This window comes from Nomascus leucogenys, chromosome 3 (assembly GCF_006542625.1).
Source record: "Nomascus leucogenys isolate Asia chromosome 3, Asia_NLE_v1, whole genome shotgun sequence".
In the NCBI taxonomy this organism is placed as follows: Eukaryota; Metazoa; Chordata; class Mammalia; order Primates; family Hylobatidae; genus Nomascus; species Nomascus leucogenys.
The window spans coordinates 152,221,508-152,244,552 of record NC_044383.1 but is presented as its reverse complement, the minus strand read 5'-3'; the positions used below and the strand labels follow the sequence as shown (position 1 = coordinate 152,244,552).

Below are 23,045 nucleotides of genomic sequence, written 5' to 3'. Positions count from 1 at the left end.
CAGTGAGTTGTCTCTAAGTCCTTCCCACTCTGCCCAGTTGGCTACTTGGGAACACCACGAGTGGGTGCCTTTTTTTTTTTTTTTTTTTAATGACTCCTGTTTCTTTCCCAAGCATTTTCTTGCATTAAGGAGTTTAAGGAAAAAAAAAAAAAAAAAAGTGGGACTAAACATGAGTAAGTGGAGGCTGGGCGTGGTGGCTCACACCTATAACCCCAGCATTTTGGGAGGCTGAGGTGGGCAGATTGCTTGAGCTCAGGAGTTTGAGACCTGCCTGGGCAACATAGTGAGACCACCATCTCTACAAAAAAATACAAAAAAAATTAGCCGGGCATGGTGTCACTTACCTGTAGCCCCAGCTACTCAGAAGACTGTGGTGGGGGATCTCTTGAACCCAGGGAAGTCGAAGATGCAGCGAGGGGTGTTTGCACCACTGCACTCCAGCGCGGGCAACAGAGTGAGACCCTGTTTCAAAAATAAAACCAAAAACCAAAAACGAGTAAGTGGCTAAGACACATGCTCTCTCCAGGGTTTGAGTTGAGCCTACCTTGAGAATTTTACATTCAGCAATATTATGTAAGTGTGTGTTCAGATGCTAATGATAATAAACCATTCAGATGTCAAGCTGTTACTAAAACCTAGTGGATCAGTGTCAAAGCTAGACTGCAGAATCCGTAGAGAGCCATTGCACACCTGTGGCCATTGCCAGGATACAGCCCACATTAGCCTCCAGGGACCAGCGTGGTTGTCGGCCCATCCCTGCTATGCCACTGAAAAAGAGCTGGTCGTCTTTGTGCATAGGAAATGATAAACTTTTTACTTAGCAATTCGGAAATAGCATCCTCAATGCATGGGTTTCCTAACGAAGTTTCCAAATCCCTTTTTCTAATATAAATAATGGACTTTTTGGCATGTGACTGTGAGAGCTTCAGAAACGTTTTGGGATTGTCTCCTCCATCACTGAAGTCTCTCCCAGGCAAGGTGTGTGGTCCAGATGCAGAACAGGGCACCTGCAATTGGGGGATGTGACCAAGGCATTTTACCAAACCTCAAGCTAGGGTAGATTAAAAAAAAAAAAAAACTTTTATAATACAATTTCTTTTGATCTTGAACACTTATATATTGTGCCAGTAATGGCTTCTGGAGTGTAGAAAGTTCTCAAGCCCACATCTTTCACCACACAGAGGGATTGGCTGTCATCATGTGAGTGAGGCCATGCCACTGGGTGATTCTGCAGCCTGGCATTTGAGCAGGGCCTCCTGGGGACCGCCAAGCACCACTCTAAACCATTTCACAAGTTTTCATTGATTCCTTGAACAAAGACTGAGGAAAGATGGTGCCAGACACTTCCCAAGGTAGAAGGGGATAAGCAGACGTTAGTACAAAATGTGGCCTGTCCTGTGGGGGGTCAAAGACCTGTGAAATTGAGAATTGAGACTGTATTTAATCCATGCACAGCCGCTGATTTCCCCTGTAAGTGTTTATGGGGTCAGGGAGCTGCTTTTGAGCAGCACTGGGTAACAAGGATCTCTAGGTAGGTGAAATCCACCAGGTGTGATCTTCAGCCTCTCAGTCTGTGGTGCTTGCGAGTGACAATGGAAACGCTGATAGAATTAAGTTGTGTCATAAGGCAGTCTGAAAGGGTGCTGTGCTGTGTAAACTACTTCAGTTTGTCGCCTCACTTGAAATACCCTATCTGTGCCCAAGACTGTTCGGAAATCTGTAATTTATAGCTCATATTGGGAAAACCTACTGCATGTTTGCATTTCAGCAGTTAGCTTAATTCCATTCAAGTTATTGTCTTGTGCCAAGTCCTTCTTGCTCTGACCATTCTGCAGGCTCAGGGATGGAAGGTGATCAGATGCCCGGTGGGCTGGTGGGGCCGTTTCAAAACTTTGCACCATATCTAATATTTTTTTAACAAAATGCTTCATAATCTTTTAGAATGTAATAACTAAGTTAGTTTAAAAAGAAAAGAAAGAAGGATGGTTATTTAGTGAACTCCTTTGAATGAGGTTTTTGTCCAAAAGTTTCATCTTTTCAACAGTTTTGGAAACGGCTAAGAGATGATCTGCACATTACCTCTGACATCATTTAAACCTAATTCTGAAGTGTTGATTGTTTTTCGTATGGCTTCCATTTGTAAGACTCGTCAGGATAGGAAATAGCACACAGAGCAGGGGCTGCCACATGCCACATGTCTTCTGAAACTCCACTGGCCACATTGGAAATCCTCTCTCAAGAGATCTGGAACAATCTACTTTTAGCAGGAAACTGAAAAAGTAGTTAAGACCAGAGAGTATTGCAGAAGTAGTTCTCTTCCATTGCCCGAAGTATCTCATTTATGCATTGGAGAATACCATTCACATTGAACCTTCCTTCAAAGATTAAGGGAGTATCAGTCCAACACACACATACATTCCAAAAGGGATGGTCGCTGGTTTTGCTTGAGTTAATCCTAATGACTTTGAAAGAAAAAAAAATTGAACCCTTCATATTTATATCTAGAAAACTACTTAATGTAAAAGAAATAAATGTGTCACACTTAACTCAGTTATCTAATTAGTGTTATACAGAGAGTAGTACCTAATTTCACTTTCTTTTTTTTTTCTTTTTTTTTTTTTTTGAGATACAGTCCAGCTCTGTTGCCAGGCTGGAGTGCAGTGTCATGATCTCGGCTCACTGCAACCTCCGCCTCCCAGGTTCAAGCGATTCCCCTGCCTCAGCCTCCCGAGTAGCTGGGACTACAAGCTCCCGCCACCACGCCCGGCTAATTTTTTGTATTTTAGTAGAGACGGGATTTCACCGTGTTAGCCAGGATGGTCTCGATCTCCTTACTTTGTAATCTGCCCGCCTTGGCCTCCCAAAGTGCTGGGATTACAGGCATGAGCCATCGCGCCCGGCCCTAATTTCACTTTAAAACAAGTTCTTTTGTTTGTCAGTTTCCAGTAAATTGTTGCCACCCACCCCTAGAGACACCCACCTCCTAGGAAAAAAATCTATGAACTGCCTCCCTGACTGCCCGCAGTGCTGGGAAGTGCATGTTGCTGTCCATATTGCAGGCGTTCATGTTCGCCATCTGTACCCTGATCGGAAATTCCATGTTGATGCACAGGAGGAGGCTTGTGTGTTGAGTATAAAAAATGTTAATAGCTTTAAAAATATTGAGTCTTTCTTTTTTTTACCAATTAATAGGTTTATTCTTTGATCCAGAAATGATATCCAAATTGTTTTCCATTGGCTTCCATTTTTTTTCCCTTGCAGCAAGTTGTTTGATCTTATTTGCTTTTCAAAACTCACAGTTAATTTTGCCTGAACTTTCCATTATAGTTCAGTGCAGCTGGATAGGATAGCAGTGAGTAAAGAAAGGGAATGTCACATTTTAAATGTCCTTATATAGAAACTTGGCCAGTTTTCCATTTCTGTATAGGAAATTTAGAAAACAAAGGGGAGAAAATTAATCATTTATATTTTCTAATACTATCACTTCTGATATCTTGATGTATTTTCCATAAATATTTTTCCTACCTTGTAAAAATGTCATGGTAATCATCATATACATGACGTTTATTTTTCTGCTTTCTTTAAAGCTTGTAACAAAGCTCTTTCAATATTGCCAAATAGACTTAAAAATCACTTTTTACCATTTTTAAAATTTTTAAATGATTATAGAGTCACAGGAAGCTGCAAAACACATGGTAGAGGTCCTTTGTGCTTCAGCCGGGCTCCACCTTGTACAACCACAGGGCAGTATGAAAACCAGGAATTTTATATTTGGTACAGTCAACAGACCTTATTCATATTTTACCAGTTTTACGTGTACTTATGTGTGTGTGTATATGAGTTCTCTGCAAATATATCACATGTGTAATTTGTGGCAGTACCATCCTGATGAAGATACAGAACTGTCCCATTGCCACAAATATCCCTCATAGTACCCTTTTATGGACACACACACACCCCAACACCAACCATCCCTCACCTCTGGCAACCACTAAACTGTTCACCTCTATAATTTTGCATTTCAAAAAATATGTAAATGGAATCATACATTGTATAATCCTTTGATATTTGCTTTTTTTCACTGAGCGTAATTTTCTGGAGATCCATACAACTTGTGACTAACAGTAGTTTGTTCCTTTGCATTTGTGCGTAGTATTCCATGATGTGATGTACTGCAGCTTGCTGAACCATTCATTCATTGAAGAACATTTGGGCTGTTCGAGTTTTTGCATCACAAATAAAGCTGCTATGAACATTTGAGTACAGGTTTTTGTGTGAGCTTAGTTTTCATTTCTCTGAGATAAATGCCCTGGAATACATTTGCTGGGATGTTTTGTTTTGTAAGACACTGGCCAGACTGTTTTCTACAGTGGCTGGAACATTTTATATTCACACCAGCAATGTACAAGGTCCAGTTTCTCTGCATCTTCACCAGTGTTTGATGTTTATCACTATTTTTTTTGTTTTAGCAATTCTGATGGGTATGTACTGATACTTTATTGCGGCTCTCCGCTTCTGTAATGACTAATGATATTGAGTATATTCTCATGTGCTTATTTGTCATCTGTGTATCTTCACTGGTGAAATGTCTGCTTGTCTCCCCCATTTTCTAATGGATTGTTTTGTTTTACTGTTGACTTTGGAGAATTCCTTATATATTATGGATTCAGAACCTTTGTTGGATATGTGGTTTACAAACATTTTCTCCCACTCCATAGCTTGTCTTTTCGTCTCCTTCACAGAGTCCTTGCAAGGCAAAAGCTTTAAATTTTGATGAAGTTTGATTTATCACTTTTTTCTTTGATGAATCATGGTTTGGGTGTCATGTCTAAGAATTTTTCCCTAGCCCTAAGTTTGGACAATTTTCCCCTATGTTTTCTTCTAAAAGTTTTGTAGCTTTATGTTTTATATTTATGTCTGTGATCCATTTTCACAGACATTTAATTATTGTATAAGAGATGGAATTTAGGTTAAATGTCTTTTTTTTCTTTGCCTGTGAATGTCCAGTGCTCCAGCATCATTCATTGAAAAGGCTGCCTTTCCTCTATTGAATTGCTTTTCCAAAAGCAGCTGGGTATATTTGAATGCTTCTCTTCCTGGGTCCTCTATTCCATTCCATTGATCTGTGTGTCTACCCCTTCACCAATAGCACACTGTCTTGATTCCTGTAGCTATGTAGCAAACCTTAGCATCTGTAGAGAGATTCCTCCCACTTTAGTGTTTTTTCAAAATTGGGTATCATAGGTCTTTTGCTTTTCCATGAAATTTTAGAATAAACTTATCTATACTTAAAAAAACCCTTGCTCAGATTGTGATGGGAGTTTGTACCTGCAGGTGGATTTGTGAACACTTAACATCTTTACCATGTTGGCTCTTCTGAACTGTCAACATGACGTGTCTCTCCATTTATTTAGACCTTTGATTTCTTCCAATAGTGTTCCATAATTTTTGATGCACAGATACTATACTTGTTTTGTTACTTTATATGTAAGTATTTCGTCTTTTTGGAGTAATGGGGAAAAGCACAATCACTCTGAAAGCCTACATAAGCTTTCATTTGGTGGATAGATCATCATTTTCCTTATTCTTCCCCGCTTGCTGGACGTTTCAGTCGTTTCTTATTTCTTCACTGTTACAAATAATGTTACAGCTTTCTATGTGTAAATGTTTTTGATGAATTCTGAGGAGTGAGGTCCCTGGGTCAGAAGGTGTGCACGTTATGCCTATTGGTCGGCCATGGGATTTGTACAGAATAGAAGCAGGCTTTCTGTTCAGGGCCCGCCAGTCTGTCCATAGGACAGGTGCGTTTCCACCCACAGTGGTATTTCTTTTTCTAAAACACGGACTCAGTTACTCTTTCAATCCTTTCCTGCATTGCAGCTGACTACTCTCTGTCACAATTAATATAAAGTTCCATATAAGGCACAATTACTGTTTTTCTGAAAACATGACCTCGTGCTGCACACATGCCATGGGTTAAGCGGCTGCCGCCATCACTCTGCCCGCCAGAATGGCCTCTTCTGATCCTTTAGCACATCTTTCCATTTGCTAAGATGTTGTCAATTTGAATAATTCATCCTGATCTGCAGCCTAACAGTTTTGCTCTGCCAGCTCTCATCCAGATCACAAACACCATGCCTGACCATTTGGGCACCAGCACCACTGCCGGGGAGTGGACACTCAGCCGCCGACTCAGCCGCCGACCTTTCAGAACCATTTTAGGGATGAGACTTTCCCCATCACCCCATCAGCTGTGATATTGATTGCCATGGATTTGGTGGACCATTTTTTAGAAATCCATTACTTAAGCAGCTTTTCCTTGCAGAGCCCAACCTGCCTTCCTCTAAGTTGGTGGTGTTGCAGTGCTGTAGAGTGGGTTGGCCCTGTGCACACTCCTGTTTCAGCTGCTGGAGAGGAGGACACACGTCACTGGCCTCTCTTACCCCAGCAAGCGTCCCTCTGCTGGGTATCTGAACGGTCTGATCAATATAGCCTTGTGTTTTTGCTCAGTACACTTGAAATAGACACTAATTTTGTCTATTTGCAGGGCTGAGGTAGAAGGATCGCTTGAGCCCAGGAGGTCGAAGCTGCAGTGAGCCAAGATCATGCCACTGCACTCCAGTCTGGGTGACAAAGTAAGACCCTGTCTCAAAGAAAAAAAAAAAAGAAAAGAAAGGAAACTAACTTTGTGTGAGAAGAGCCCACCAGCTCAGGGTTCCCAACAGCTGGGCACTCTTGGGATGTGCGTTTTCTTTACATCCCAGTTGACTCAGCATTTTTTATTCTTCTTAATGGAAACATCGCAGCCATCAACTTATTCTGGTAGAGGTATTGACCAAACATTCACCAACATGTTGCTTTTGAAAAAGAATGAGGAGATCACATTGGAAACATGTGGATAATTGAGTCTGGGGGAAGATGATATTTGTAGAATTTCTACTTTTCCTTTTCTGCTAAAGAAATAGGAACTTTATCCCAATAGATCTCACTGGGATATGACTGTAGTTTTCTTGGTTATACTGATGACGTAGTTTATTATGATGTAGCTTTTTCCACTTGTGATTTTAAATCCTGTGTTTTCAGTTTTCTCTCATCTCTTGGTGCAGTTTCATACTATATATCTCAGAGACAAAAAAAAATGTTAGTTTTCCAAGTCAGGGTGACACACTAGCATAAATAATGTCTCATTTGGTGCACACCAGGCATGCATCCTCGTCTCACTATCACCGGGTTGTTACCTGGCATTATTTTACAGTTGTGCTAAATAATACAGATGTATTCAGCCCCTTTAGGCACTCATCCCACTGCCCAGACCGGAGGTGGTCCCATCTAAAGCTGTTCCACGAGGAAACACTGTGACTTAACCTAACCTGCGTGCGTGTTCCATCTACCCCAAGTGTGAGGCTTCTTGGAGATCGTTCCCGTGCATCTTAATACACTCATGTCAGTCAGTAGCTACCGTCTCATTCCCCGATGCTAGTAATGAGTCTTTGTAAAGCACATCATTGACGATAATTTTCAAGATGAAGTGGAAGGGGTCACGGAGCCAGTCTGACATGGAACACCGTGTCAGACACCAACACCCCAAGCTTCCGTGAGGACTTCACACTGACGTTTCCCAGGGAGGTTAAGGATTAGAGGATTTATTGGAATGAGCACACCCACAGAATGGCCGATGTGAGGACTGGGAGCCCATGTGTGTGCAGGAAGCCCTGGCTCTTCACTCTTTGCACGTCTTTTCTGTGGGAAGGAGGCCCCTGCAAAAGTGGCAGCGCTCCATCTGTCAGTCACCGTTTATAAGCACAACTTTCAGAGTCCAATTTGCATTGACTGTGATTTATAAAAATACCAGCAGACTGAGGGATGAGAAGAAGGGAAGGGAAAATGATCCACGGGAACAACAGGCAATGAAGGCGAAGGCAGAAGCAGTGGCAAGGTGGCAGGGCTTAACGAAAACCAGAGAGGAAGTGTCCTGGGGAGGTTCTTCCCTCCTCAGTCACTAAAATGAACAGGGATGGGGTGGGGAGGCAGAAAGGCCAGTTTGGATAGAAAGAGAAAAGAAAGGAGAGAAATGCCAAGGCTGGTTTTGCTGCTTCTCCTCCTTTCTTCGCATAATCTCTGTCCACTCAGTGCTGCGGTGTTCTAGGAACCTTATGTTAGCCCAGCCTCAGTTCCAACGAGCTTCAGTGAGTACCTTAACGGAGACGTCTCCCCAAAGAGGAAAGGAGCCCGAGCAGCCAGCCCACTCCTAGATTGTCACTGTGCATGCGGTGACTGCAGTGACCACTCTTGGATGCTAAATCACTTTCTTTGTTCAGAAAAAGAAAAAGCGATATTCTAGGATGGATGAGAAAACAGAGCCCAGCCCTGTTCTTGCACATTGCTTTCCCTCCGCGGATTCGGCAGCATCCATTTGAGCGTTGTGTCGAACAGATGCAGTTCAAACTCTGAAAATGACCAGGGTTGAAATGGAGACCTTGTCTTGCTGAGCAGGCCTGCGCTCTATCAAGTAGATAGGGTCACACTCCTGAAATTTCAGAGCTTCTATCTGCGATCTTGACATGGCATCTGGTATTTTCCTTTCTCTTTCCTTCTCCTGCTTCCCTTCCTCCTATGATTTTGTGGCAGATTTATTCCTCTTAAATTAAGCCGTCTTTGTTTCACCTAGATTCCAGCAGGCACCCATGTCACCAGCCTGATTTCCATTATTGAGGGTACTGGTTCTGCCGTACTAAATGGCTCATTTATATTTAGCTTTTTAGAAATGGAAGGGAAACTTTTTGTGGAAATGGTTTCCTAAGGAATTGATTGGACAAATGCAGCTGGTCCCATCATTTCATTTCACATTTGCTCACACCAGCAAAAGCAGACACATTTGCGGAGACGCATAAAGGGCAGTTTAAAGAGCAGAGAAGGCCCCAGAATTCGCGAGCCATTACCGCTCTAAATGTCCTAGGCCCTGGTTGGAATGAAAGCAGCGTTGCCAGGAGCATGGGTCCTGGGCCTCAGATGATCTGAATTCTGGTCCCTTGAATAGTAAGATGCACAACCTGCTACATGGGAGGTTCCTTCTGGTTCTTAGAGTCTTTGGTTCAAATGTCTAGTTATTTTTATTTCATATTAGTAATTACAAAACAGCCTACTGGAGGATTTTTGTCATGGGTGGCATGTGTTCACTGGTGCAGCCAGCTTTCCTGGTAACCAAAGGCCGAGGACCCACGAGCTATCAGGGGTCGTGCCGCAGATGGAGCTCGCTCTCCGGGGGCTGTTCCTGCACAGACTCCCCTCTACTCTTCTCAGCAAGTCTGCGGCTGTCTTTCTTTTCTGGAAGAGGCTAAAAAGCCATTTAGTGAATCTTCTCTCCCTTCAAAAGCATTCCTGAGCTTCCATTCTAGCAGCGTGGTAGACTAGATGTGGCCAGCCCTCATGTGAAATATGACTGAAAGTCCTGGATCAAGTATCCCTTTAAGAATGTTTAAAAGTGTGAGTGAGCTGGGGAGTAAGGAATACACAGAGGCCAAACCCTGTGTTAGAGCAGGGAACCCAGGGAAGGAGACAGTTAAAGCCAGCTTTCTCCTGGAGGCCAGGTGACAACCTGGTGAACTTGAGCTTGGCTGTTTACAGCCTCACAGGGCAGGGGAACTGGTGACAAATCCCAGGGCTGGCCCCAGGCAGACCTCTTGCCCCACTGCCTGCATAAAGCTGGGACTTGAAGGAGCTCCATCCCAATGTAAGAAAAAGCCAGAACAAGACCTGTCTATCTCACACACACTCACGTATGTGCATTCCACATGTACACGTGCACACACACACATGCACACACTCAGGACAGTTGCCTGTGATGGGCCTCTAGAACTGGACCTCTGGGAGCAGCCCCTGCTGGAGATTGAGATTTGAGAGTTGTCAGTGTTTATTCACATGGTTTGTAAAGCCCTGAGACAGGACGAGGTTCCAAGGGGGTAACTACGTGGAGACAAAAGGCCAGGGACTGCATCCAGGGGAAAGGTGACCTTGGCAGACACAGAAAGAGGGCTAGGTGGGAGCGAACTCAGGGGAGTAGGATGTACTGGAATCCAGGTGAAGGGAGTGTTTCAAGCAAGAGGGGGTGAATAGCCATGCCCGGTGCTATGGAGGATGGAAATTTGGCCACTCGATTTAGCAATGGGTAAGATTTGGATGACTTGAGAAGGGCACTTTTGGTGAGATAATGAAAGTCAGATTCTAGGTGAAGCCAAGTTTAGAGATTCCAGACCAAGGAGGCCTTGCCCAGGGCCTGGAATCTGCATTTTAACAAGTTCCTTGGGGTGATTCTGAAGCAGTTGGGCAACACAGAACATTCATACGTTCAGAACCTCCAGGACACGATACTGTTCCTGGGCAGGTGTGTCCGGGTTTTGTGCCTTGAGAGAATGACTTGCGATGCAGTGCTCTGTCATTAAGCCTTTATATGATGCCAGCCTCTTTGTCACCAGGGATTCAGGAGGGACTCCACCAATGCTGCCCTCAAAGCCAGGCTCTTGTCCACATGCTCATCTGTTCATGCCATCAGCAGCAGAACAGTGCTGGCTTGATGGGACCTGTGAGTCGGAGATATGTTCTTTTCCACATTTTCATAAACCACCTGTGTAATAATATATTCTGTTATTATTCTGGAAATTAATATCCTACATGTGAATCTACGATTTCTAGAATGACCTCTCTCCTTTTTTGGAAATAATGTGAACCCTTGCCTATTTTGTTTCCTATGTCCTTATCATTAATTTTAATTTGCACTTTTTATAAATATTATCCCTTTAATGACATGAAGAGCAGATGATTCAGAACAGAGGAAATGACCTAAGAAGGCGACTTTGGCCCAGAGAGAGGCATGCAGAGTCACAGTGGCCAACCTCCCTCATCCTGTCATCCTGTCACTCCTGCTTCCCAGCCGCTCCCAGCAGCTGCTGAAATACCTGCCCGGGACTTCCTGCAGTCATTGGAACTTTGAGTGCAGTTCTGCAGGAATTTAAAAAATTCCTTGTCACAATTTGTCACATTCAAACATCATTTAAACAGTTTATACCTCTAGTTTTTCTTTCTCACGTTACAAAATGTTTGGAATCATTGCTTATGGAGCTAGCACCCGATCTCAGTCCCAGCTCCTCCTCCCAAAGCTCTCAAGTTAGCTTTGAAAATACTGTTTACAGGAGCTGGGCTGGAAACCATACGCTTCCGCCATGGAGGCAGCGGATTCAGGAACAGACTTGATCTTCCTAAGGGGTTGCGTGCAAATCCTCATCAAGCTCTGGATAAAATTACCTGCCTCGTAAAACAGAAAAGGCACATATTTCAAAATGAAATGTGAGTAACATTTTCATGCTAGTTGCCGCTTAGGGCGGTCGTCACGAAGGGATCCAGAAACCAGGGCTGTCCAGAGACAGTCGTCATCAGCAGTGCCCGGGAGCGTGGTGCTGGGGCTTCATCTGGCTGTTTCCTATTCACACAGACCCCAGAGTGCACGCCGAGTCCATGGAACACCAGATCTTTTTTCGTTTTGTTTTTTCTTTTGGGGAAAGTGAAAAAGAAAGTTAAGCAGCAAGTTCGAGCTAAAATGTCGCTGTAAAGGCAGAACTCTGAAGTCTAAAAGGTGACACTCTTGGGGATTTTTTTCCATTGACGCCTCAGATGCTTTGCTGTTAAAAACCTTACTGATTTGAAATGAGAAATTAACTCTATCGCAATATTATTAGGGAAGAAAACTGGAGTTTTTCATGTCATTTTAGGAGATGAAATTATGTATGTACTTCAGGTACATTTGCTCTCAATACTTTGACAGAAAGAATCTGCGCAAAATTTGAAATGTTATGAGATATCTGCGTCGAAGGATTTGATTCGAAACGTTACAGAAATGACTCAAGAAGGTGAACTTCTGCAATGGAGATGGGGGTGTGGTGCAGACCGGGGAGGCGGGAGGCAACAGGGGATGGCAATTCGGATGTGCTGAGGAAGGCGTGAAGCCAGCCTAAAAAACGGGCTGACTGGGAGCAGGGGAACACCCATGGGAATCCCGAGGTGCCAGCGTCCATGGCCAGGTGGCATCCAGGTAGCCTGGATGCTGTCACTCTCGCTTCAGAGCCCAGTCCCACAAAGGCAGTGAAGGGGACTAGGACCCATGGGACTGCATGAGCTCATTCACCACAGCTGTGGGTCTCAGACCCTCCACAAAGAGCTGCTGAAGAAAAAGGAAGGAACTGGAAATCTTCAGGACACATACACAAGGGCTGGGAAACGTGCCCCAGGAAAGGGTGGTGGCTGCAGCGCAAAGCCTCCCTGGCCAGCTCGTGCCTCACCTGCCCCACACCTCTGGGCAGTGTTGAATTTTACTTTCTGTTCTGCAGTGTCGCAGTTGCCATGCTCACATTACCAAAATGAAGTCACAGAAGGATGTGCTTTCGTGGTGATTCCTTTTTTCATAGTGTGGGCGTCGCATTAACACAGCTGCATGATGGGAGCTATTTTGGGAGGGAGGCTGGGGTTTGGATGACTCATGCACATGCTAGTCCTGTAGGTAGAGGATGTTAATGGACCCATTGTGAGGAAAGTGTTTTAGTAACAGAAGGGGAGTATTTTGTTGTTCTTTAAATGACAAATCGTCTGCAATTTCTTTCTTCCTTTAGTAGGTCAATGACAGGAAAAGATAGCATATATGTTTCTATGATGAATTTTTTTGAACTTGGGCTCCTGTCTTTGTTTTCTGTGCAGGAAGCCTCCTCCAGCAGCCACGTGGAAGGTAGTGGTTCTCACAGGCAGTGACACACGTGGATCCCTGAGGGCCTCATTTTTCTCTGTCCCTTTCCATAAACCAGGAGATTTCACCACAAAAGCTGCACAGTCTCCAGTGGCTAGCATGGTCCTGCAATTCTAGTAAGCCTGTGCTATGAAGGGAGGAAGGGCTTAAAATGTGATGTCCGCTCACAAATTAGCATCTAAATATAATGCCCATTGGCTGGGCTGTGCCTCTGGCATTTTTACTTACTCATTCAAGAAGTAATTATGAAGCAACAAAATTGTAATTCTGTATCTTCCAACTGCACTCATATGAACCTCAGGATGGATTAAACAGAGTCAATTTTGGCTATACTCATTGTTTTCCCAAACAAACAAACAAAAAAACCACTGTTTTTACAAAAATAGCAAATAATCCTTGAAGATATGGAGACGGAAGTGTTTCCTTTAACTGAGAATGGAAAAGCCATAGATAACTGCATAGGCCTCTAATCCGCTGTGAGTTTCCACGGCTCAGACACCTTATCTGCTTTTACATGTGCCTCTATTTGTGACATGGAGGTAAAATAGCAAGATTTGTAAGTAACTGTTTTGAGAAACTGAATTTTTCAAACATTGTCATGTAAGTTATTGCTATTGTGATTTCATTTGAAAGTCTTCACTCTTAGACTAAAACAGAGGGTGGAAGTACTTGGCTTCAAAGTCAGTCCTTGATGAGAAACCCACCTCTGTCACTTCCAGCTATTAATGTGTAATCTGAGTCTCAGGAGAAAATCTCCACTTCACAGTTTCTTAATGAAAAGAAGCAATGATGAATGAGAGGCCCCTGGTTCCCAGAGCACTCTATGCATACAATTCCTGGTCGCTGTTTTTGGACGCGCATTTTAGCCAGCAGTTTCTGAAGTTTTTCAGCCCCTCACCCCGAGCTAAAACTGTAGAAAGGGGTGTACGAATGTATAGATAGTGGAACAGAAATCTCAGAGAAATACAGAGATAAATTCAGGGAACAGTTGGGCTCGAATGTCTCATGTTGGGAGAAACACCTCCTTTCCAGTGTTCCATTTCCAGGGCCTGGCACTTGGGCAGATGGCCTACCCCTTTACAAGGGAAGTCATGTGACTCTGGGGACAGGAAGCTCTGGGATGAAAATTTGTAGTGTTTTCTGTCAGTGTTTTCACTTGTAGACTCTTTCTCCTACAGGGAAATCTTGCTTTCTGGGCTGGTGGAAAATCTTACCTGACTGCTTCTTCTGAAATATAATCTAGAGGATGGCAATGACGTGTTCTTTACATTAGCTTTCACAAACATACCAGGGAAAGCATGAATCAGAAGGAGAAGGAGGACAAGCCGTCTGCATTTTCCAGACCACTTCTCCATCTAGGAACCCGTCAATGTGCTTTTGGTGTCATTTTGTTCCCTAGTTTCTATATTCATCGTACCAGAACTTCTGCCCAGACTGTTAAAGAGCAGACTGGATTTCATTGAGAGTACCCTTAGATTTTTCTGAGGTCCTGGTAAGACCAAATGACAAAAGTCCATGGAGAAAAGAAACCGTGAAGGCCCACAGGGTGCACACAATAACCACACACGTCACCAAGGTGATTCCATAAAACTAAATGGGCTGGGCATGGTGGTTCATGCCTGTAACCCCAGCACTTTGGGGGGCCGAGGCAGGCGGATCGCGAGGTCAGGAGATCGAGACCATCCTGGCCAACATGGTGAAACCTCGTCTCTACTAAAAATACAAAAATTAGCTGGGCATGGTGGCGGGAGGCTGAGACAAGAGAATCACTTGAACCTGGGAGGTGGAGTTTGCAGTGAGCCGAGATCAAGCCACTGCACTCCAGCCTGGGAGACAGAGTGAGACTCCATCTTAAAAAAAAAAACAACAACAAAAACACTAAATAGTGTCTCCACTTTTAAACTCCAGCGCTAAAATCCGTAACAGACCCAGCTCGTGGTAAAGTCAGGGAAGGAGGAAGGAGGAAGCTGTGAGCGACTCTGAGGGACGCCTCGCAGTGTGTTTCTCACCTGTGCCACTCTCTTGCAGGAAGAAGGCGTCGTGAAGGAGATAGACATCAGCCATCATGTGAAGGAGGGCTTTGAGAAGGCAGACCCTTCCCAGTTTGAGCTGCTGAAGGTTTTAGGACAAGGATCCTATGGAAAGGTAAGTTCAGCCCTGGCTGGCTCTGGAGTCTCATTCCTGAACACAAAGGACACCTGGACAGAGCCCCACTGGATGAAAATCGCAGGCAGTCCTCAGCTGCAGGGCTGCGATCACGGGAACCTGGACAGTTCAGAACCGGGGCCCCACTTTGCACAGCCAGAATTCCAGTGCCACAGGGCTGGGCTGTGCCAAGTGAGAACAACAGTGCCGTTGGAGCCGTCACATGCACATTTGCTCCCTCTCTGTAGCCTCCCTTGGCTCTTGGTAAATCATCACCAAGGTGAAGAAGGTTATTGACCTGAGCCAATGTATCTTTGAAAGTGCATTCTAACAGCTGTTTTCCCCAAAGAAAGAAAAAATAAGAGAACAAGGAAAAAAAAAAGAAAAGAAAAGAATCCACTCCTCTGGATTGGGCACAGGAGCCAGGAAGGCTGGAGTCTGCAGCCGGCTCCCCTCCTCACCCTGCACGATTGCCTCATGAAGCCTCAGCTTCCCCACCCACTAAATGGAGAGGATAAAACCTACTTTATACAGTTGTTCCATGGAGTAAATAGGGCACGAATCCCACCCAGCAGTTGCCTAAGATGTATTTATGCAGTGGAATTGTTCATTTCCCTTTTTTTCACCTTCGAATTGCAGCAATAAAACCTAATTTCTTTCAGGAAATGAGAAATAGTTGGCTCTTCATTTAATGCCACATCCACATACAACAAGATGTCAATAACGCTCTTCAATTATGCTGACATGTGACTTATTCCAGCACAATGCTAATTTCTCTGCCTCCTTGGGCTCGCTGTTAGAAATATATAGGCTCTGACAACTTGATTTCTAGAACATAAGGGCCTGAAATAAACCATGAAGCCAACCATTCCTTACATGTAAGCAGAACAGCCTGGCTCTTTAAAGTAACTATTTTTGTGTGGTATGTAGACATTTACCAAATCTTTGCATTCTTCACACGACTTTGTGCCAAAATGCACGTGGCTCCTGTTAATTTAAGTGTAGAATGAATAGTACATTTGTATTCTGGATAATCCTACAGCCTGCATGAACTGGATTGTTTGCAAAATGTATCTTTTGTCATGCTTGTAATGGAGAATGTCTTTTCTCTTTCTCTTTTCTACGTGGTAATGTGGAAGGAACATGTGTTTACATGATGTATACACAAAATACATTAGATTAAACCGTAGGAAATTACCAGCAATATTTTGGGCCTACGAAAATGTCTATTTCATATGGCTAGTTGATATGGTGTTTATGAAATAGGGGGATGAAGATTTCAGCTTCTCACGATGTTAATAGCCATTACCAAAAGGCACAAAATCACAGAAGGCAGAGCCTGTGTAATGTGATAGTGGAATGCCTCACTATTAATTAGAAACGTAGAGAAAAAAGAGAGAGGAGAATGATTTTCTCCATGATTTGAAAACAGAGACAAGCAAGCATTCTTTCCTTTTTCCACCTTTCAAGGGTGTTGCCCATGTGTTGCTTCTTGAGAACAGATTCCACCTGTGGAAGCACAGAATCAGCCGAATCGTCTTTATCTGGAGGGAGGGAGCGCTGGAATACGTCCCACGGGGGAGGCCCAGGAAATGTCTGGGGGGCTTTGATTGACCAGCTCTGTTGCAGAGTGAATCTTACCAATGTCCTCCTCACAGAACTGGGGTATTAAAGATGAAAGGAGAAAGGCTTTTCTAGCTCCCTTGTTCAGATTTCAAATTTTGAATTTTAATTTTGCTTTAAAAAACATGTTTTGGAAAACAAGTGAAATCATGGTGTTTGGCAGAATCCCGTTGGAATGATAATGTTCATAACACTCTGTCCCTTTCCTTCCCAGCCTTTCACCACTTCTAATTTTATCTTTACTTGTGTCTTTATTATTGGAGGAATTAAAAAGTAAAGTTTCAAGAACAGTAGTAGGTAGGGGAAAGAGAAGGATGAGGCAGTGGCAGTGCCCATGGGTGTCTGACCTCCAGGGACTATGGAATGGGCCAACTCCGGGAATGCCTGTCCAGAGCTGGTGTGAGGGGCGGGGCAGCAGGTCCAGGCTGGGGCTGGTGTGGGAAGGGAGGCTTAGGTCTCCTCCATGGATTGATGCGAGCTGGACTCTGGAAAGAAGAGATATTATTCTCGAAAGCGTTGCTCAGACATTTCCAGGGAAGGTTGGAGCTAATATCAGTCACTAGAGAGTCACAGATACAAATTGTATTTGTCCACATTGGTTTGTTTGTGGTGAGTTTTTTTAATTTAAGCAAAACTGATGACAAGAGAGGGAGAAGCCGCATGTTCTAATGCCCCATGTTACTGTATTCCTCCTGTCTACATGCAAATAACACAACCTTATGCAAGAGTCGTCTTCCCTTTTGCACCTACCAGGGACAGAAGGACAACACTGAATGTTCTCATTCTGCAGAAAGCACCTGTTCTTCAGGTTTCCACCTCCTGCCTCCGCTCCAAAGAGCAAAGACCTGGTGTGAATCTGGACACAGTGTCCCGGGACAGGCCTTGCCTGGGAGCTGAGTCCTCCAACAGGGCTCATGGTTGCCTGTCACTGAGCCACTCCGTTCTTTCTCTCTTACTTAGTGATGACATTGGAGATGTAGAAGTGGATGACATGCAGTTTCTTCCCTTTAGACTTTTGCACTGGTGCCAGCTCCTGACTTGAGACTGCGCCAGGAGCCATCCGAGTGACTCGTCCCATTGCCTGTCTGTGTGAGCCGCTTAGGCTCTCCGAAGCCACTGCTCTTTGCCTGGTCAGCCGTAATAAGCTTGTTCCTGTGGCAGAAGCCGCACTCACCACCAGTGGGAAGCATCTCTGAGCTCTGAGCTCAGTCCTGCAAGGCGAAGCCATCGTGGTTTCGTTGCTATCTAGAGAGCAGGGCCATGGGTGGTGCTTGGGACCAGAGAAAAGCACAGAAAACAGCCTTATCCTCAAAATGAAAAGCAATTTAAAGCTTGAATCAGGAAAGGAATGGAAGATGGTGAAGCTTGTTTGGTGTTGAAAGGAGGGGTGCAGACCCAGTGTTCCCTGCGAGCTTACAGGAGGGAGGTAGAGGGAGGTGTGGGAACCACCCCGGGGCTGGGAAAGCGGCTTTGCCCTGGTCCCACCTCCTCACCTGCTCCTGGAGCTCCCCTATTAGCGTAAGTGCCAGGAGTAGGATAGGAAACCTCTTTTTCTTTAAAATATTCTGGAGAACGAACTGTAGGTTATGATTCCTGCATTCTAAAAAGGAACCAAACCAAAGTCTTTTAAAAATCCTTGCTTTTTCTGACTTTGCTGGTAGCATGACAAGAACAGGTCTTTAAATGTCTTCCTTTTGGGGGCGGCTGTTACCCAAAAGTCCCCGGAAGTGCACACGGGCATTTGGCTCCTGCTCGAAGGATTTTGCAGCCCAACAGCAATCCTCCAGTTCTGAGAGAGAGCTGAGAATGCTGCTGAGAGAATCAGCAGATCACGGTGATCCATGACATCATGAGGCAGTTCAGAGTGACATCGCACCTGTTGCCAGGTCGCGTTTCTCACAGCGTCTTTGCAATGCAGCACGCCAAGCTGCTGGAGAGGCAGTTCTAAAAATGAAATGAGGGGGCACACACAGCGCCCACTGGGTTAAGTATTAAAGACCCAGTGCCTGCGTTAGCTCAAGGTTACAGTGTTGTTTTGGAACTTATTAAATTCCACATTAAAATTGATCTTCAATGACAAGAATGACAGCAGAGAGGGAGAGGAAACTGCATGGCGCCCAAGGGTCAAGATCCCTGTTGCAGACCAGCAAGTTGCCGCACTCATTACCGAAATCATTTTTGCACTTTTGCTGTATTTTGCTGCTCATCTCAAGGTGCCATTCCCCTCCGCTGGGTCCTGTGCTTGTGAGTCAGGCGGCACCTGCTGTAGGAATTCGCAGTAACTGGCACCACAGAGAAGCTTGGCAGACATTGGTAGGATGGAGTTTTTTCCGTTCTTTTAAAAAACAAAAGTAGGGTTCTCTCTTCAAAACAGATAAGCATGAACATTAGCCATGACCATCAGTCATCTCGTCTTTAAGGCCTAACATACGAGAGAGAAGTTTCATGTGTCAAGACCTATGCAAAATTTGACATCATTTAAACCAAATCTTAACTGGCAGCTGCCCCATGCGGACTTGGTCTTCAGTTCAGACTTGAGTGGAATGGGGCTTCCTCTGCTCTTTGAGTTTATACAGTCGTGCTTCTTACGGGTTAGGGGTTGAGTGCAGAGGTATAGAAAGTACAGACCCACTCAGGATATTGCAAAGGCTGGACCGTCCAAACACAAATCCATCACGTACCTTGCTTCCTTTTTCTTCAGGGTCCTCCCATTTTGAAAGAGGGAGCTTGTTGCTGTTTGCGAACTCCTGGGCTCAAGCGATCCTCCCGCCTCAGCCTCCCGAATAGCTGGGCCTACAGGCACGCACCACCACGCCCAACTAATTTTTCTTTTCTTTTTTCTTTTCTTTTTTTTTTTTTTGAGACAGAGTCTCGCTCTTTCGCCCAGGCTGGACTGCAGTGACGGAATCTCGGCTCACTGCAAGCTCCGCCTCCTGGGTTCACACCATTCTCCTGTCTCATCCTCTCAAGTAGCTGAGACTACAGGTGCCTGCCACTGCACCTGGCTGATTTTTTGTATTTTTAGTAGAGACGGAGTTTCACCATGTTAGCCAGGATGGTCTCGATCTCCTGACCTCGTGATCCGCCCACCTTGGCCTCCCAAAGTGCTGGGATTACAGCCACCGCAGCCGGCCCTAATTTTTATTTTTATTTTTACTAGACCCGGGGTTTTGCTATGCTGCCCAGGCTGGTTGCAAATTCTTGGCCTCAAGAGATCCTTCTGTCTCAGCCGCCCAATGTGCTGGGATTACAGGTGTGAGCCACTGAACCTGGCCCTTTGTTTTCTGATTATAAGAATGCCTCATTTTGGGAGCTAACATGCCAGCTTCGCCATAATGGAATGGATAGATTCATCTGTCACCCTACCAAAGTCCACTGTGGGCTGGAGCAACCACCCAAGACTTCCATCCTCCACACAGTGACTCAGTGACCAGGCTGCCCAGTTTGTCTCGCACCAGGTGTCCTCAGTTGCCACGGCAGGAAGTGGCAGCTGGAACGTTTTGCACCTGCTCTTCATTGCCTAGGCCAGGAAGGCACACCCCTGCCCTCACTGGTGTCACTGCCCAACTTACCTGCAGGATGCCGGGAAAATGTGGCGTCCCTGCCACAAACACAACTTTCCCTTGTTCCACACCCCCTCCAACTTTTTTGGGACCGTTTCCTCTCTGCCAGTGTGGCCTCTCGGGCACCAGGACGCTCACGCAGTCTTGCCCCGCTCCTGGACTCCTGGGCTGTGCCTGCCTCCTCCCTGCACTGTCCTGGCTGGTCCTGATCTCCACAGCACCACTAATCAAGTCAACCTAGGGACATTAGGCACACGGACGGGCTGGAGAAATGAAAGGAGTTGCATCAGATGGAAGCTAAAACCGTGCATGGCATGTGACTTTCCCATGATTCAAAGCAGAAAATCTCGAGAGTTAAGAAGATCTCTTTGCAAAAATCCTGTCCTCAGACCACTGCCTTCACATCTCTACCTGCCTGTCAGGTAGCTCGCCCACTGCACAGAGGGAACACCCTGAGGCAGAGTCCTTCCATGTGCAGTAACTTCCAGGGCTACAGTGGGTCTGCCAGCAAGAGCCATGGGACCCTGAGCCCGGAGAAGGGCTTGTGCCTGTGTCTCCCACCACAGTGCGTGTGAGGGTGATGTCCCAGCTGTCACCCCAGGGCTGCACCACAAGTTTGTTTATCCAGCTTTGGGGACACACACACACACACACACACACACACACTCACACTCCACACATCTCCCAGAGATGAATATTAACTGTCAGTGACGGTATAGTCCATAACCCAGGAGAAGAGGGAAGCCTCTTTCTAATTGCCTGTGACTTCCTGGAACCTAATCGGGTCCAAGAGGCAGCATTTCATCACACAGGATGATGCTGTACCGTCCTGCACCCCGGGTAGGGGTGCTGGGGTGCTTTCCCATGGACATCATCTAGAAGAGTCCCCACCTGGGGAGGGGCTGTGATTCAATAATGACAGTGATTGGGACGGATGGCAGGGCAGCAGTGGGGTCAGGAATCACTTCAGGGGCACATGGTGAGAACATGACACTGATACAGGAACTCTGTGAATCCACATGCCTGTGCTGGGACCTTGTGTCTTCCCGGTCCCTCTTTATTTGTGCCTCTAGAATAGACGCTGGTTGGTCTCCCTCCAGTTTGGCTGCCCCAGCAGCCCCTGCTCCTAGAGCCCCTGCACTCGGTAAGTGTCTAGACATTGCCCCTCCAGTCTTCGGGGGGAGCCAAGAGTGCAAAGGTCCCGGCCATGTCCCTCTGCCCATGGCAGGTGAGGCTGCTGCTCCACCGGGATGCTCACGTGGGCCACCTGGAGTTTCCATGGAACTAGAACATCTATAGTGGCCGGTCTTTCTGGCTTTTTGAGGCTTAGTAAAGGTGACGTTTTGGGAAGGAGCCACCCCACCTCGGCCCTCCAGCCATACCGCGTGGGCAGCCACACCAGTGTGCCGTGTGCCTGTGTCATCTCCATCATGCAGGCAGATATTTGCATCTATTGGAAAACACTTTTAGGAAAATCAAGTACTATTTTCCTAATTTGCATGGAAGATTTTTTTTTATATACAAAGGAACTCCAGTTTTGTTTACTAAGTTTGTTAAAAAAATCACTAATACAAATTTAAACTCAAGCTCTCAATTACATTTTTTTGTTTTTCTCAGTGATACACATCAAAATGTATTTCAGAAAGCATTGCCAAATATCCATAAGTATATTTAAGAGCCAGTTAGAAAGGAACTTTTAAGCTACTCACAGCTAAAATTTGGGTGAAGACAGTTCAAGTAAGAGAAAGTAGCTTTTCTTGAAAATCGGATAGAGCCTGTTTTGTGTGATTGGTAATACCTTTCAACGTGGTCTCTCAGTAGGGATATACAGAGGGATACTGAAACCAAAGGATCTCCCTTAAAACTCCTGTTTGATTTTCTAAACAGCTGGTCTTCAAAACAAGGCGTGGTATTATTTCTGATATAAAATGCAAAGTTAATGATACCAAAAACAAATGACACTTCTTCATACAGACACATAGCGATGTTCGCCGCAGAGCTATAGGAACTTAGAGCATTGTCCGGCAGCCTTGATGTTGGAAAAAATTTTAAATTTTCTACAGTGTACTTGTTTTATTGGAAATGCTCTAAACTTCCTTGTGTATCCCCTTGTCAAATCCAATATGGAAAGCGAGTTTGAAGTCTTATGGGTTTCTGATGTTCCATTTTCTCTTGCTAAGGTGTTCCTGGTGAGAAAGGTGAAGGGGCCCGACGCTGGGCAGCTCTATGCCATGAAGGTCCTTAAGAAAGCCACCCTAAAAGGTAAGGGCTTCAGAAGGGCCGGCTGCTTTGGAGACAGGTAACTGCAATTTCTACTCCGTTATTTGAGGAAATAGTCATTCCATTTAACGTTCACGATTTCTGAAGATGTCTGTAAATGAGCACATTACTCTCTGATTGATAATAAACAGTATAAACACTTCCATGAATATTTAAAATATCCCTGCAGAGTTTCCACAATTGTCAGAGAAGAGCTGTATTGCGTAAATACCATTCTCCCACATATGTTCTGCCGTGGAGCGGCATTTGGAAAGCAGAGCAGCAGGCTGCGAGCAGGCTGTCGGGCTGGATGGGGCCTGACAAACCAGCCTCGATACCGGCAGGCCGACGGCCTCACTCGGTTTTAAATACAACGTGACTCACAGTTGGTTTGGGTTGTTTTCGTTTGTTGACCCAGTGGCTGGGCATTAGAAATACCGATTTCTGCCCAGCTCCTCTGTGCTCCCATCCTGCCAGTGAGGGATGAGCACCTAGTGCAGCGTTAGAGTCAGAATGTGATCCAAAATCTCCGTTTCAGGCTCGCAGTCTTTAAGCCCGTCGCTAGCTGGGCACCTACTGTATCTGTTCTGATCACCTCCTGTTCACTCTGTTGGTGAGAGAGGGAACTTCCCCCTGCCCTAAACAGCATAAGATGATTGAACACACAG

The 23,045-nt window shown here is 45.2% G+C and overlaps 1 protein-coding gene across 4 annotated transcripts in view; it reads left to right on the top strand.

The window, feature by feature from the left end:
* RPS6KA2 (ribosomal protein S6 kinase A2) overlaps positions 1-23,045 on the top strand; it is a 445,645-nt gene that overhangs the window by 307,357 nt on the left and 115,243 nt on the right. For all 4 annotated transcript variants that reach the window (XM_030809959.1, XM_030809960.1, XM_030809958.1 and 1 more), the window contains 2 exons: positions 14,816-14,932; positions 22,299-22,380. In XM_030809959.1, the coding sequence (XP_030665819.1) occupies positions 14,816-14,932; positions 22,299-22,380 (199 nt within the window). The remainder of the gene's footprint in view (positions 1-14,815; positions 14,933-22,298; positions 22,381-23,045) is intronic.